Below are 16478 nucleotides of genomic sequence, written 5' to 3'. Positions count from 1 at the left end.
ACACACACACACACACACACACACACACACACAAAACATCTAATTACCATGTGTACACAAACTTCTGAGCCTTCAAAGGAAGACCCGATTGAATCAGTATTTCTAGTACTATGTGTAGTCATCTAATGAGTTTTCAATTGTGAATCCTGTGTATAAATATTTATGATCACTTCTTACCAGCCAGGACATTTGATCAATGAAAGTAGCATGTGATCCATTCATTCGTTCATTCCCTGGGCGTTTACTGAGCAACCAGTTAAGGTTGAGACACAGGGGAAGGCGCAATGAAGGAGTAAGAACATGCAAACAATAAATACATCAAACCACCCTGATCCTGGCTCTCAGTACACAAACACACGTCTCTACATGTTTAAAGGAGGTTCGTGGTTTGGTGGGACCTGGTGAATGAAGACTAAGAGGGAAAGGCATGCGAACAAGATGGCCCTCAGCTATGGCCACTGGCTGCATTGATGTCCTAGAGTCTACTGCAGAGTATGATCTGGAAGGGGTGTTTAGGGAGGGAGCGCTGGTGTTCTTTGTGTGGAGATTAACTTGAAGTCTGAGGAAGACCATGCCCACCGATGTCAGATAAAGACGATGGCCAGGCGCTAGTAGCTCATGCCTGTAATCCTAGCTACTCAGGAGGCTGAGATCTGAGGATCACAATTTGAAGCCAGCCCACCAGTAGCTTAAGTGGTAGGGCACTAACCTTAAGCAAAAAAGAAAGAAAAAGAAAAAGCTCAGGGACAGTGCACAATTCCTTAGTTCGAGCCCCAGGACTGACAAAAGTAAGTAAACAAACAAACAAATAATTTCCCAACCCCAGGGAGTAGGGAACATGCCAAGTGTGATCTCCAATAGCTGGTGTCATCCAACTCTTGGTGTGTGTGTGTGTGTGTGTGTGTGTGTGTGTGCTATTTCTGGAGCTTGAACTGGACACTCTCCTTTGACTTTTCCCCTCTAAGCTGGTGCTCTACCACTGGAGCCATGCCTCTACATCTGGCTTTTTGCTGGTTCACTGGCGATGAGTCTCACGGGTTTTCCTGCCCAGGCTGGCCTCAAACCACAATCCTCAGACCTTAGCCTCCCGAGTAGCTAGGATGACAGGCGTGGGCCACCGGTGTCCAACTCTTATATATGACAGGGGTCGAGACCAGTGATATACTTTGAGACCTGCATTGGTTCCTTACACTAGCTGGGCCTCAACTTCCCCACTGTGTATGGTCCAAAGTGTGTGTGTGTGTGTGTGTGTGTGTGTGTGTGTGTGTGCGCGCGCCAGTCCTGGGGCTTGAACTCAGCCCCTGTGCAGTCTTTATTTAGCTTTTTCATGTAAAGTTAGAGCTCAATCATTACTTGAGTCACAGCTCCACTTCTGGCTTTTTGGGTTGGTTGGCTGGTTGGTTGGTTTTGTAGTTATTTCATGATAAGAGTCTCACCCTACTTTTCTTCCCCGGGGCTGGCTGGCTTCGAATAGGAAAGACCCCCCTCAGATCTCAAGCCTCTTGAATAGCTAGGATTACAGACATTGCCACCAGTACCTGGGCTATGGAGATGATGAAGCCTTAAGAGTCAACCGCTTCTGGGCATCAGTCAAACACTGGCTGGCTGCCAGGATCCGGCACTGGATTATATTTGGGCTGGGTAAACAGTTTAGCCTGGGCCTTGCTGTCACCAGTCCTCGGGATAAGACTCATCTTGATCTCCAGGGGCAAGAAGAGGCTGGACTTGATCAGAGCCAGAGAAGGACCTGCATTAACCTCTCTCTCTCTCTCTTTCCCCTTAGCCTCGCTGCTTCTAAAGAAGCCGATGCTGCCCGCTCTGCACCCAAGCCTATGTCACCTTCGGATTTCCTAGATAAGCTGATGGGCAGAACTTCTGGATACGATGCCAGGATCAGGCCCAACTTTAAAGGTACAGAGAACATGCCTTTCTGAGCCGTAGGAAAAAAAAAAAATAGGTTCGCAGATTACAGGAGCAAGCAGGCAGCCGGCACTGCAGTAGCGAAGGCAGATGCTGAGTAACACAGCCTGAGTCCCATGAGCTCTTTCTCTGCCCAAGGCAGACATTACTAATCAATTGCTGCTTTCCCACATCAAAGGCAGAGGGGAGGCCTGGAAGGTGGACGGAAATAAGCTCACATAAACTTATTTTCTGATCTGAGATAAACACTATCTACCATTTAGCTACATATCTCTCTATATATACATATATATAAATATATATATATATATCAGGGGCTCAGTTTCCTTTTCTGGTCTACACCTGCAATTTAAAACACACCCCTTCATCAAGTTTGTAAGGCCTTCTCCCACAAGGAAGCCATGAGGAGAATAATAAGAAAAACCTCTCTCTACTTCTCCCCCAGATAGTTCTACATCCATTTGCTTTCCATAAGGAACATCCACCTCAAATTCACCTGCTGTTTCTGTAGACCGACAAATCATTTTTGGAGCTTGCTCATCTAAATCAGAATCACAGTATCCTATGTCTGTTGGAAAGAAGGCCAATGGAAGTCAACAAGGCCAGACAGAAATGAAGACAAGAGGAATAAAAGGAGATTCAGGCTCCCCACAGGGGAGGGTCTTGACCCAGCTGCCCGGGGCCCTATAGGAAGGTGGACGCTATATGTAGATATGTATGGCAGGAAGAGAAAGTTCTCGGTGCTCCATGATGACTCTGGAGGCTGAAGCATTTGGGGAATGGGGAGTCCTAAGGCTTGAACGCAAAGCCTGAGCATTGTCCCTTAGCTTTTTGTTTTGGTCCTCGACTACTTGAGCCACAGCTCCACTTCTGGGTCTTTTGGTGGCTCATTGGAGATAAGAGTCTCACGAACTTTTTCTGCTCAAGTTGGCTTTGAACCATCATCCTCAGATCTCAGCCTCCTAAGTGGTTGAGATGACAGGGGTGAGCATCAGCACCCAGCCATGGGTGATGAGCAGCAGCTAACAGGGGCCATCAAGGGCCTCATAGAAGCCTGATGGGCAGCTTTTCTCCCAGCATCCCTTGCAGAGCTTTATATCCAAGAACTCACAACCGGTCTTGATCATAAATGCCCTCTCTCTCTCTGTTGCTCAAGTCCAAGAGCAAAGAAGAGATGTGATGGGGGGGGGCGGGGAGCTTCCTATTTTGCTTACTCTGCTCCCTGTTTTCCAGGCCTCCTTCTCAAAGTACCCTCACCACCAAACTAAGAAAGTGACCGAGAGATGCCTGGATTTATGTTTAGGTCACCTGCCACTCCTCAGGCCTGAGCACACACCTGCATGTGCACACACACACACACACACACACACACACACACACACAGAGGCACCAATTCTCTTAATCTACCCATTTTAGAGAAGATGTGACTCATCAAGCTTGCTATCCTCATTTCCCTCAACGATTCTGCCTGAGCCTTTCCATTTATTTATTTATTTATTAGTTTTGGTCGGTCGTGGGGCTTGAACTCTGGGCCTGGGCACTGTCCCTCAGCTCTTCAGCTCAAGGGGAGTACTCTACCACTTGAGCCACAGCACCACTTCCAGTTTTCTAGTGGTTTATTGGAGATAAGAGTCTCACAAGTTTTCCTGCCCGGGCTGGCTTTGAACTGTGATGCTCAGATCTCAGCCTCCTGAGTAGCTAGGATGACAGGTGTGAGCCACCGGCACCCAGCTTTGAGCTTCTCCTTTGATCTCTAACCCTGGACTCTTCCTGGCCTCCACCATTGGAAGTCACCTCTGAGGGCCTCACTAAAGGCTTTTCCCATGATCCATCCACTGACCAGGAAGATGATCCATGCCCATCATTCCAACAGTCAAAGTCATCTGCCCCCGAAGACGTGGCTCTCCTCTGAAAATTACTACACAATCCAATCTGTCTAAACCCAAATCTCATCCCCTGTTACGGTCCCTAAGCCCTAAAAACAATTTGCCTCGGTTCCAAATACTTCTGTAAGACCAGGAAATCCTAATGACGGGGAGTGTTTCTGTTCTCAAACTCATTCTCCATTGCTTTCTGTCCAGGAGCTCACGGCCTCAAAACAAAACATGAAATCGCAGACACGGGGATCCACTCCCCAAACGTTCGTGGACACAAGACTCTGGTCACGTGACTCTTGAGGACTCTGGTCACCCCCCTAAGTCTACCCCCACCCTGCCACAGGCACCCAGAGTCCAGATTGACTAGAGGTGTGGGGGGGAAAGGCTTAAAATAATCCTGTGCAAATTGTACTGTCTAAATATAGGCCGGAAATGTACAAGGATTATCAGGCAGAGGGAAATGGCTATTTTGGCCTTAAAACTGAGCTATTGTATTGGGGAGGTAAAAACAAAACAAAACAATTAGGTAACTTTTGAATGAGGTCTCTGAGGAAAGCTATTGAATGCTCAACAGCCAAGACCGGGGGTGTGGTTCAAGAGATAGAGTGGTTGCCTAGCAACCAGGAGGACTTGAGTTCAAGCCCCCCCCCCACTGCCTGCCATCCCCTACCAAAAACAGAATAGAATACATTGAATTATTATTAAATCAATGTTCTTTCAGTCTCTCCATCTCAAGGAACACCTGAGTCCGGTGTTAATATGTCTCTTAGTGTCTTTAAATAGTGGAGATCTTTAAAGGAGGCCTGAGCCATAGAAAGGCCCCACACAGAACACTCAGCCTTTTAAACTCTTTCTCTTTTGATGTTGTTCTCCTTGTACTCTGGTGATTATCTTATTATCTTATTAGAGCAAGTTTCATTCATTTGCCATTTGCAAGTAATGAAATACAATGTCCTTCAAAACTAGGGTGAGTTTAACTACAAGCCAGGGTTGTGGGGAGTGAATTTCTGAAGGAATAAGACCCCAATTGCTCAAGAAATAATGGCAAGAACTCACAACTAAGAGTGCATCACAATTACAGGATTCTGGGGTCTGGGGGGTCATGACTCAAATGGTAGAACACTTGCCCAGCAAGTACAAGACTCTGGGGCTTGGTTGCCAGTATTGTAAAAGAAATCAAAAAATTAAACTAGCCAGGCAACAGTGGCTCATGCCTGTAATCCTAGCTACTCAGGAGGTTGAAATCTAAGGATCCCAGTTCAAAGCCAGCCCGGGCTGGAAAATCTGTGAGACTCTTATCTCCAATGAACCACCAAAAAGCCAGAAATGGAACTGTGGCTCAAGTGGTACAGCACCATTTGAATTCTAGGCCTTGAGCTCTCTCTCTCTTTCAACTTTCTTTGCTCACAACTGGCACTCTACCACTTGAATCCCACCTCCAGTATGGCATTTTGCTGTTTTATTGGAGATGGAGTTTCACAGACTTGTTGGCCTGGGCTGGTTTGGAACTGCAATTTTCCAGAGCTCAGCTCCCAAGTAGCAGGTATGAGCCAGCTTTTCTACTCTATTTTTATGTATAGTACTCGAAGCCGTGCATGTCAAGGGTCACTGAAAATCAGATGCCTGTTTTAATTTCTTTGAATGCAACAAGCTACAAAAACAGAGCATTAGTCAGGCGCCAGGTGGCTCACACCTGTAATCCTAGCTACACAGGAGGCTGAGATCTGGGGATCCCAGTTCAAAGCCAGCCTGGGCAGGAAAAGTCCATGAGACTCTTATCTCCACTTAACCACCAGAAAACTGGAAGTGGCGCTGTGGCTCAAGTGGTAGAGCACTTGCCTTGAGCTGAAGAACTCAGGGACAGCTCCCAGGTCCAGAGTTCAAGACCCACAACCAAAGAAAAGAAAAAAACAAAAATTAAACAAAAGAGAGCCTTGAGCCAGACACTGGTGGCTCGTGCCTGTAACCCTATCTACTCAGGAGGCTGAGAGCTGAGGATCATGGTTCAAAGCTAGCTTGGGCAGGAAATTCCATGAGACTCCTATCTCCAATAAACCACCAGAAAACCAGAAGTGGTGCTGTGGCTCAAAGTGGTAGAGCACTCGCCTTGAGCTGAAGAACTCAGGTACAGCTCCCAGGCCCTGAGTTCAAGCCCCATGACTGACAAATATGTGTGTGTGTGTGTGTACATATATATATATATATATATACATACATACATACATACATACATATGTGTATATATGTATATATACATATCATTATGATAGCAACTATCATATATACTCTTCATCATTTATATACATTGTGCCATTTACATGAGTCTCTGCTTGAAATTCTGAGTTCCCATCCCTTGCTCCTTAACACTGCTGTGTGTGCTGAGGCTAGAGTCTTCACCTCTCTGCGCTGGCTTCATACCAGGGTTTTCAGTGAGCTCCTGACCAGGTGACATGAATGCAGATACTTTTCTGAGATCTTCCAAGATCTGTGGACAATCCCTTTACAGTATTAAACGCCATATATAATTCTTCAGAATGACAAAGTCGAAGCCCAACAAAACAAATACCAGGAGTACGAGTACTTGCGTGGGGTGGGGTAATGGGAAGGACCCCAGGGGAGAAAGAGGTACAAGAATGAAGGGGTGAGGAGAGGAGAATGCAGGCAAGAATGCAGAATTGGGGGAAAATAAGGGAAGGGGTGCCCGGAAAAGGGGGTGGGGTGAAGATGTTGAAGGGCTGACCCAGATCTAGCTGCCCGAAAAATCATATATATGTATATATATCCTACAAAATTAAGAAAAGGGAGGGAGGAGTGGGGTGGGGAGGAGGGGTGGGTGAGAGGGTTGAAAGGGGTGTGGCATGGATCAAGGCGCCCTGCATTCATCAACCACTTTGTCCAATGGCACCTCCTTGGTACAACTACTTAAAGATAATGTTCAGAAGAAATTAAAAGTGAACCAAATGGCACGTTGGGCCCAGAGCAAATAATCATGTGCTGCCCTGGGGAAGAGAATGCTCCTCCCCCAGGCCTTGTTAGGAGAGGGGCAGAGCGGGAGGAGCAGTAGAGTTGGGGGGAGCTGTGGATGAGCCATGGACTGGTCCTAGTGAAGATGCCAGCTGAGAGCTGCTGTGGCTGGCCAGCTGTTGCTAACATCTGGATTTCTGGCACAGAAAGACAAAGAGGAGGGAGCCAGCAGCCTGGTGCCAGGGTCAGAAAGAGAAAGGGCTGGGACAGTGTCTGTGTGCAACAAGAGGGAGACACACACACTCACAAACACATAAACACATACACACCTACAAACACATAAACACACACATATATCTATATAGGTACATATGCACTCACATGTTCTTGATCTCTTTATTTCTCTGTCTCTGTGTACGTGTGTCTCTCTCTCTCACACACACACATATATACACACATATACACACAGCATGTGTACCAGGAGAAGCCAATCATATCGAGTGCTTACTATGTCTTAAAAATTGTCTTGGCAAGCGCCGATGGCTCAAACCTGTAACCCTAGCTACTCAGGAGGCTGAGATCTGAGGATCACCATTTGAAGCCAGCCTAGGGAAGAGAGTCCACAAGAGTCTTATCTTCCATTAACCAGCAAAAAGTTGAAAGCTGTGACTCAAGTGGTGGAGCACTAGCCTTAAAGCCAAAACAAAACAAAATCTCAGGGACAATACGCAGGCCTTGAGTTTAAGCCCCAGGACTGATGTACACACACACACACACACACACACACACACACACAAAACATCTAATTACCATGTGTACACAAACTTCTGAGCCTTCAAAGGAAGACCCGATTGAATCAGTATTTCTAGTACTATGTGTAGTCATCTAATGAGTTTTCAATTGTGAATCCTGTGTATAAATATTTATGATCACTTCTTACCAGCCAGGACATTTGATCAATGAAAGTAGCATGTGATCCATTCATTCGTTCATTCCCTGGGCGTTTACTGAGCAACCAGTTAAGGTTGAGACACAGGGGAAGGCGCAATGAAGGAGTAAGAACATGCAAACAATAAATACATCAAACCACCCTGATCCTGGCTCTCAGTACACAAACACACGTCTCTACATGTTTAAAGGAGGTTCGTGGTTTGGTGGGACCTGGTGAATGAAGACTAAGAGGGAAAGGCATGCGAACAAGATGGCCCTCAGCTATGGCCACTGGCTGCATTGATGTCCTAGAGTCTACTGCAGAGTATGATCTGGAAGGGGTGTTTAGGGAGGGAGCGCTGGTGTTCTTTGTGTGGAGATTAACTTGAAGTCTGAGGAAGACCATGCCCACCGATGTCAGATAAAGACGATGGCCAGGCGCTAGTAGCTCATGCCTGTAATCCTAGCTACTCAGGAGGCTGAGATCTGAGGATCACAATTTGAAGCCAGCCCACCAGTAGCTTAAGTGGTAGGGCACTAACCTTAAGCAAAAAAGAAAGAAAAAGAAAAAGCTCAGGGACAGTGCACAATTCCTTAGTTCGAGCCCCAGGACTGACAAAAGTAAGTAAACAAACAAACAAATAATTTCCCAACCCCAGGGAGTAGGGAACATGCCAAGTGTGATCTCCAATAGCTGGTGTCATCCAACTCTTGGTGTGTGTGTGTGTGTGTGTGTGTGTGTGTGTGCTATTTCTGGAGCTTGAACTGGACACTCTCCTTTGACTTTTCCCCTCTAAGCTGGTGCTCTACCACTGGAGCCATGCCTCTACATCTGGCTTTTTGCTGGTTCACTGGCGATGAGTCTCACGGGTTTTCCTGCCCAGGCTGGCCTCAAACCACAATCCTCAGACCTTAGCCTCCCGAGTAGCTAGGATGACAGGCGTGGGCCACCGGTGTCCAACTCTTATATATGACAGGGGTCGAGACCAGTGATATACTTTGAGACCTGCATTGGTTCCTTACACTAGCTGGGCCTCAACTTCCCCACTGTGTATGGTCCAAAGTGTGTGTGTGTGTGTGTGTGTGTGTGTGTGTGTGTGTGCGCGCGCCAGTCCTGGGGCTTGAACTCAGCCCCTGTGCAGTCTTTATTTAGCTTTTTCATGTAAAGTTAGAGCTCAATCATTACTTGAGTCACAGCTCCACTTCTGGCTTTTTGGGTTGGTTGGCTGGTTGGTTGGTTTTGTAGTTATTTCATGATAAGAGTCTCACCCTACTTTTCTTCCCCGGGGCTGGCTGGCTTCGAATAGGAAAGACCCCCCTCAGATCTCAAGCCTCTTGAATAGCTAGGATTACAGACATTGCCACCAGTACCTGGGCTATGGAGATGATGAAGCCTTAAGAGTCAACCGCTTCTGGGCATCAGTCAAACACTGGCTGGCTGCCAGGATCCGGCACTGGATTATATTTGGGCTGGGTAAACAGTTTAGCCTGGGCCTTGCTGTCACCAGTCCTCGGGATAAGACTCATCTTGATCTCCAGGGGCAAGAAGAGGCTGGACTTGATCAGAGCCAGAGAAGGACCTGCATTAACCTCTCTCTCTCTCTCTTTCCCCTTAGCCTCGCTGCTTCTAAAGAAGCCGATGCTGCCCGCTCTGCACCCAAGCCTATGTCACCTTCGGATTTCCTAGATAAGCTGATGGGCAGAACTTCTGGATACGATGCCAGGATCAGGCCCAACTTTAAAGGTACAGAGAACATGCCTTTCTGAGCCGTAGGAAAAAAAAAAAATAGGTTCGCAGATTACAGGAGCAAGCAGGCAGCCGGCACTGCAGTAGCGAAGGCAGATGCTGAGTAACACAGCCTGAGTCCCATGAGCTCTTTCTCTGCCCAAGGCAGACATTACTAATCAATTGCTGCTTTCCCACATCAAAGGCAGAGGGGAGGCCTGGAAGGTGGACGGAAATAAGCTCACATAAACTTATTTTCTGATCTGAGATAAACACTATCTACCATTTAGCTACATATCTCTCTATATATACATATATATAAATATATATATATATATCAGGGGCTCAGTTTCCTTTTCTGGTCTACACCTGCAATTTAAAACACACCCCTTCATCAAGTTTGTAAGGCCTTCTCCCACAAGGAAGCCATGAGGAGAATAATAAGAAAAACCTCTCTCTACTTCTCCCCCAGATAGTTCTACATCCATTTGCTTTCCATAAGGAACATCCACCTCAAATTCACCTGCTGTTTCTGTAGACCGACAAATCATTTTTGGAGCTTGCTCATCTAAATCAGAATCACAGTATCCTATGTCTGTTGGAAAGAAGGCCAATGGAAGTCAACAAGGCCAGACAGAAATGAAGACAAGAGGAATAAAAGGAGATTCAGGCTCCCCACAGGGGAGGGTCTTGACCCAGCTGCCCGGGGCCCTATAGGAAGGTGGACGCTATATGTAGATATGTATGGCAGGAAGAGAAAGTTCTCGGTGCTCCATGATGACTCTGGAGGCTGAAGCATTTGGGGAATGGGGAGTCCTAAGGCTTGAACGCAAAGCCTGAGCATTGTCCCTTAGCTTTTTGTTTTGGTCCTCGACTACTTGAGCCACAGCTCCACTTCTGGGTCTTTTGGTGGCTCATTGGAGATAAGAGTCTCACGAACTTTTTCTGCTCAAGTTGGCTTTGAACCATCATCCTCAGATCTCAGCCTCCTAAGTGGTTGAGATGACAGGGGTGAGCATCAGCACCCAGCCATGGGTGATGAGCAGCAGCTAACAGGGGCCATCAAGGGCCTCATAGAAGCCTGATGGGCAGCTTTTCTCCCAGCATCCCTTGCAGAGCTTTATATCCAAGAACTCACAACCGGTCTTGATCATAAATGCCCTCTCTCTCTCTGTTGCTCAAGTCCAAGAGCAAAGAAGAGATGTGATGGGGGGGGGCGGGGAGCTTCCTATTTTGCTTACTCTGCTCCCTGTTTTCCAGGCCTCCTTCTCAAAGTACCCTCACCACCAAACTAAGAAAGTGACCGAGAGATGCCTGGATTTATGTTTAGGTCACCTGCCACTCCTCAGGCCTGAGCACACACCTGCATGTGCACACACACACACACACACACACACACACACACACACAGAGCCTTTGCTCACCAGGCCTGATCCTCCATCATCATTAGCATAACCTTAGCTTCTCCAGGGACAGACAAATAAGGACAGAGTTTGTTATCATGGTACCCTGCCCTGAGGACTTCATCAATCTCAGACATCCCAAAGGGCCAGGAAGGTATTGAATGAAGCAGGATGGAGGTAATAAAGAAAAATACAGCTGGGCACTGGTGACTCATACCTGTAATCCCTGCTACTCAGGAAGCTGTGATCTGAGGATCATGGTTCATAGCCAGCCCTAGTCAGGAAGGTCCAGGAGGCTTTTATTTCTGATTCACTATCCGCAAAAGGCAGGAGTAGGGCTGTCGCTCAAATGGTGGCATGCTAGCCTTGAGCCAAAAAGCTCAGAGGCAGTGCCCAAGCCTTGAGTTCAAGCCCCAGGACTGTTCCCCACTCCGGCCCCCAAAAAGAGGAAAAAAAGAAAAAATACAAGAAAATCCAGGCTAAGCATTGTGGCTCATGCTTATAATCCTAGCTACTCAGGAGGCTGAGATCTGAGGATCGAAGTTCAAAGACAACTTGGGCAGGAAAGTCCATGAGACATCTATCTCCAATGAACCACCAGAAAATAGGAAGTGGCGCTGTGGCTCAAGTGGTAGAGTGCTAGTCTTGAGCAGAAGAGCTCAGGGACAGTGCCTAGGCCCTGTGTTCAAGCCCCACAACTAACAAAAAGGAGAAAGAAAAAAGAAAGAAAGAAAGAAAACCTAGGATTCTCAGCTGAGGATGACTCCTTTCAATAAGGCTTAAATCTAGAGGCTTATGTAAAATCTTCCAAATTGGCACTCAGTCTCTCTTAAAACTACCATGGACCAAACCAAACTTGTTCAACTTGCTCATGGGACACAAACCTTAGTGGTTTTGCAATTCTGCTCTATAGTGCCCCCTGATGGGCTCTTTCAGAACTCCATCCTGGGTAGGAAAGTCATTGCACCTAGGGGTTTTCCTGTTAGCTCTTTGACCATGCCACCAGATCTGGCACACAGAGAGCCCTCAATGAATGAGCCAACCAATGAACAGGCAAATATACTTGGGTTAGAAGCAGCTAAGCAACCTCCCCAAGTCAAATGTGGCAATCAAGAATTTTCACTGGGGCTGGGAAGGTGGCTCAGTGGTAGAGCACTTGCCTTGCATGCCTGAGGCCCTGGGTTCCATTCCTCAGCACCACCTAAGAAAAAAGCCGGAAGTGGTGCTGTGGCTCAAGTGGTAGAATGCTAGCCTTGAGCTGAAGAGCTGAGGGACAGCACCCAGGCCCAGAGTTCAGGCCCCACGACCGGACCCAAAAAAAAAAAAAAAAAAACCCACGACCGGACCCAAAAAAAAAAAAAAAAAGAATTTTCACTGGAGGGCATGGTAATACATACCTGTAATCCCAGCACTCAGGACAGCTGTGGTAGCAGGATCTCCAGTGTGAGGCCACCCTGGGCTATACAGTAAGACTCTAAATCAGGACCAAACACAAGAAAATAAAAGACCATTCTCACCCAGCTGTTCCAATGCTTTACTTAGCAGAAGACGTGTTTGTTTGAGAGGTCTCATTATATAGCTCAGATTGGCTTGGAACTCAAGATCTTCCTTCCTCCACTTCCCAAGGCCTGGCGTTAGAACAATGAGTCACCCCCATACTCCACTGAGAATCTTACTGGGAGCACGTGGGTTCCAAACATGCAGAATTAAATAATACCATGGCTCACCCTTCTAATTCTAGCTACTCAAGAGGCTGAAATCTGAGGATTGTGGTTCAAAGCCAGCCTGAACAAAAACATCTATGAGATACTTATCCCCAACTAATTAGCCAAAAAAAAAAAAGTGCCAGAAGTGAAGCTGTGGCTCAAGTGGTAGAGAGCTAGCTTTGAGTAAAAGAAGTTCAGGGACCTGAGTTCAAACCCCAGGCCTGGCACAAAAATTAATCAATCAATTAATTAATATTTTGGCTTCTCTTAACCCTCTGGTCTCCCCTGACTGAAAGTAAAGACAGCTCCCCAGAACCTCCCCCCCCTGCAAATAATAGGAATGGGGAGAAAGATTTTGTTCGTGGGCAAGAATGAATCTCTCTCAGCTTCCACTCTGATTCTCCAAGGTCTCAGGCAAAGCACAGAGCTTCTGAAAAAGCATCCAGATCAGATCCCTTGTTCCCCTCCACTGCAGTGTTTGAGAAACATCACAGATCAATCACAGCCTAATGAAAGCAAGTCACAGAAATCTGCCTGCTCCTGACTCTCCTAAAGCCGGAGATGACAATGACGAAGGAACCACAGGCCTGTTCTGTTAAACACAGAGGCAGGGGAAGGTGGTAGACCAGTTGTCCCTTTGTCTCGGGAGTTGTAAATAGGTCTGGCACAATTGAACTATTCCTAACTCTGACACTCTGTGTTTCCTGAAACTCTATGGATCACGAACACAACCCAATGCAAACCCATACACAAAATTAAACTTTAATATTTAATGGCATATATACATTATCCCCGCTGCCAAATGCCAGGCGGGTTGTAATTTTCTTGAGATAATTTAATTTCAGATTTACATCAATGAACCGTACCTTCCCCATGGGGTCTTCTGGTGGGTGCCCTCTCCCGCACATAAATCAGGCCCTAATTTATATGAGAGTCACAATCGAGAGATGTTCACAGAGCCTGGGCGGAAACTGTGCACTGCTGCAAGATACAGGCAGTAATTCTTCATAGCATCTTAACCGTGTGAGGGTCAAATGAAAAACCTGAATCTAAGACTAAATGAGGGAGAAATGAAATAGGCCTTTGTTTAAGTGGAAACGACAATGAGGCAGATTTCCACTCTGCTTCAGAGAAAGAAAATATTAACCCAAAGAAAAAAATTAACCAGCTATAGAAAGACCTGCTCAAGATAGACTAAGCTGCTGGGTGCTGTGGCTCATGCCTATCATCCTAGCTACCCAGGAGGCTGAAATCTGAAGATCCTGATTCAAAGCCATTCTAAGCAGACAAAATCAGAAAGACTGTTATTTCCAATCAACCACTAAAAAGCCAAAGAGGAGCTGTGGCTCAAGTGGCAAAGTGTCAGCCTTGAGAAAAAAAAATCTAAGCAAGAGCTCAAGGCCCTGAATTCAAGCCCCAGTACCAACACACACACACACACACACACACACACACACACCAGACAAAAAAGGCCACTGAATTAATAACAATTCTCTAGACTCATTTGTGATGTAAAGACAATGAATCTATACTGACTCCCTCAGTTCCTCATGGCTACAAGAAACTGGACTTGCAGGAGCTGGAGGTGTGGCTCAGTTGGTAGACCCTAGCCAGAAAGCAGCAGGTACCAACTTCAAATCTTCATCTCAGACAAAAAAATAAAAAGGAGTGGGGGGAGGCTGGGCAGGTGACTCAGTGGTAGAGTGCTTGCCTTGCACGCATGAGGCCCTGGGTTTGATTCCTCAGCACCACATAAGCAGAAAAAAAAAAAGCTGGAAGCGGTGCTGTGGCGCAAGTGGTAGAGCGCTAGCCTTGAGCTGAAGAGCTGAGAGACAGCACCCAAGCCCAGAGTTCAGACCCCATGACCACCACCACCACCAACAACAACAAAAAGGATATGGAACTTGTGAAAAAAAATTAACAGATTACAGTGTAAAAGAACTACTACCTATTCTCTAAGCCCAACCACCAAGGTCAGCTCAAGGTCAGCCCCTTTCTGAGGTCTCTTTCCTGTCTCATTTTCCAGCACCTTCCTTAATTGGACTCTATTGTTTTCTGCCTCTCTCCCATGGTCTTTATTCTGGAAATTTCGCTGGCTTACTTGGAAGCCCAAGACAAGATTCTGGATTTTGTCACCACCTGTATGACCTTGAACATGCCTCTTCCTTCCTCTTTTCTGTAATAACCATGGAGATGCCCACCTTGGAAGTTAGACAAATCTGTATCCAAATCCTGGCTCCACTATTTAATAGCAAGATAGCCATGGACAAATACTTTAATCTCTCCGAGTCTCTATTGGTTCATCCTGAATAATACAGGTTAGCAGTCAACCTTCTCCCAGGTATGTTGAGATGACGTTAATTTTAGCTAGGCATCTGTGGCTCCGGCCTGTAATCTTAGCTGCTTAGGAGGCTGAGATCTGAAGATCTCGGTTCCAAGCCAACCTGGGCAGGGAAGTCCCAAAGACTCTTTATCTTCAATCAACCACCAAAAAGCCAGAAGCTGAGCTGGGGTTCCAGTGGTAGAGCTCCAGCCTTGAGCGAACAAAAAGCTCAAGGGCAGTACCTAGGCCTTGAGTTCAAGCCCTAGCATCAAGGGAGATGGGGAAGTGGGGGGGGGCAGGAGAAAGGATGATCTAGGAAAATGTTCCAAACTCCAGCCAACTGTCTAATGCTTGGAAATTCTAACTGCCATAATGAATCGTCTCAAATGAAGAAAGCGGGTTTCAATCACCACCCCCAAGCTATCAGAGCAACAACTGCTCCCTCTACCCCCTTCCTTGTTGGCAGCGAGAGTGGAAAAAAGTGTCTGCAAAAGTACTTAACAAAGACGTATGGGCTTTCTCCGAGGTTCCCTCTGCGGTCCTCTGCTAGCAATCCCCATGATCACCCTTTCAGGCAGAAGTTGTTCTTGGTTCAGAAGTTCAAGGCCAGGAGCTTGCTGTTTCTTGGGGCTCCCAAAGTGGTCTCTAAATATGCTGTAGCCATAAATACATCCTTTAAGACACAAATTAGAAAGGCAGACTCCAGTGGGACTGGGGGGAAGGAATTCGAAGCCATCTGGCTGGATAATGAGTCCTTTTGTGTTCCTGAAAGGACATCTCTGCTTAGTCTCTGCTGCTGTGTACTTGCCCTGGGCCTGGGAATAGAGGAATAAGTCTGGCAATTCCCAGGCTGGGAATCCCGGATGCTGGGAGGCGGGACAGAGGAGGGCGAGCGACGTGTTTGTCCACCAATGGGCTCCATGCATAAGATCAGCTTGCTAGAACATGGCTTTCTCCTTGGCCCTGAGGCTAAGCAGGCCTGTCTTCTTGATTGCCAGGTCCCCCGGTGAATGTGAGCTGCAATATCTTCATCAACAGCTTCGGTTCCATCGCTGAGACCACCATGGTGAGTGAGTCCATCTGCAAGCTGGTGTTTTCTCCTGCTAGCAACATTGCTGTATTCAAAATAGCTCTTCAGGCTTTCCCTGAGGAGATGGGAAAGCAGGTGTTTCTAGCAGATCTACCTGGAGACTCTGGTTATTGTTATGGTGGTGGTTTGTTGGTGGGGGGGGCCAGGGGGAGGGAGTCAAAGTAGAGCATCTAAAAATGGCAGCCAGAGCCTGGCACTAGTGACTTCCACCTATTGATCCTAGCTGCTCAGGAGGCTGAGATCTGAGGATCATGGTTCAAAGCCAGCCTGAGAAGACAAATCTGAGAGACTCTTGTCTCTCTAATTAGCCAGTAAAGAGCTGCAACTGGAGGTGTGGCTCCAGTGGTAGAGTGCCAGCCTGGAGTGAAAAAGCCATGCTAGAGCACAAGGCTCAAACCCCAGGACTGGATACAAAATAAAAAACAAAATTAAGGAAGGAAAGAAGGAAAGAAAGAAGGCAGGAAGAGAGAGAATTGAGGAAGGAAGAGATGGAGGGCGGGAAGGAAGGAGAGAGGGAGGGAGGAAAGAAGGAAGGAAGG

The 16478-nt window shown here is 46.9% G+C and overlaps 1 protein-coding gene across 2 annotated transcripts in view; it reads left to right on the top strand.

Annotated features, from left to right (window-relative positions):
• Glra1 (glycine receptor, alpha 1) overlaps positions 1 to 16478 on the top strand; it is an 80869-nt gene that overhangs the window by 35495 nt on the left and 28896 nt on the right. For both annotated transcript variants that reach the window (XM_013033800.1, XM_013033799.1), the window contains exons 2-3: positions 1784 to 1911; positions 15848 to 15915. In XM_013033800.1, coding sequence (XP_012889254.1) covers positions 1784 to 1911; positions 15848 to 15915 — 196 coding nt within the window. The remainder of the gene's footprint in view (positions 1 to 1783; positions 1912 to 15847; positions 15916 to 16478) is intronic.

Source organism: Dipodomys ordii, unplaced genomic scaffold, assembly GCF_000151885.1.
Source record: "Dipodomys ordii isolate 6190 unplaced genomic scaffold, Dord_2.0 Scaffold177, whole genome shotgun sequence".
NCBI lineage: Eukaryota > Metazoa > Chordata > Mammalia > Rodentia > Heteromyidae > Dipodomys > Dipodomys ordii.
The sequence above is the reverse complement of the archived record's forward strand: the minus strand, read 5'-3'. Positions and strand labels throughout refer to the sequence as shown.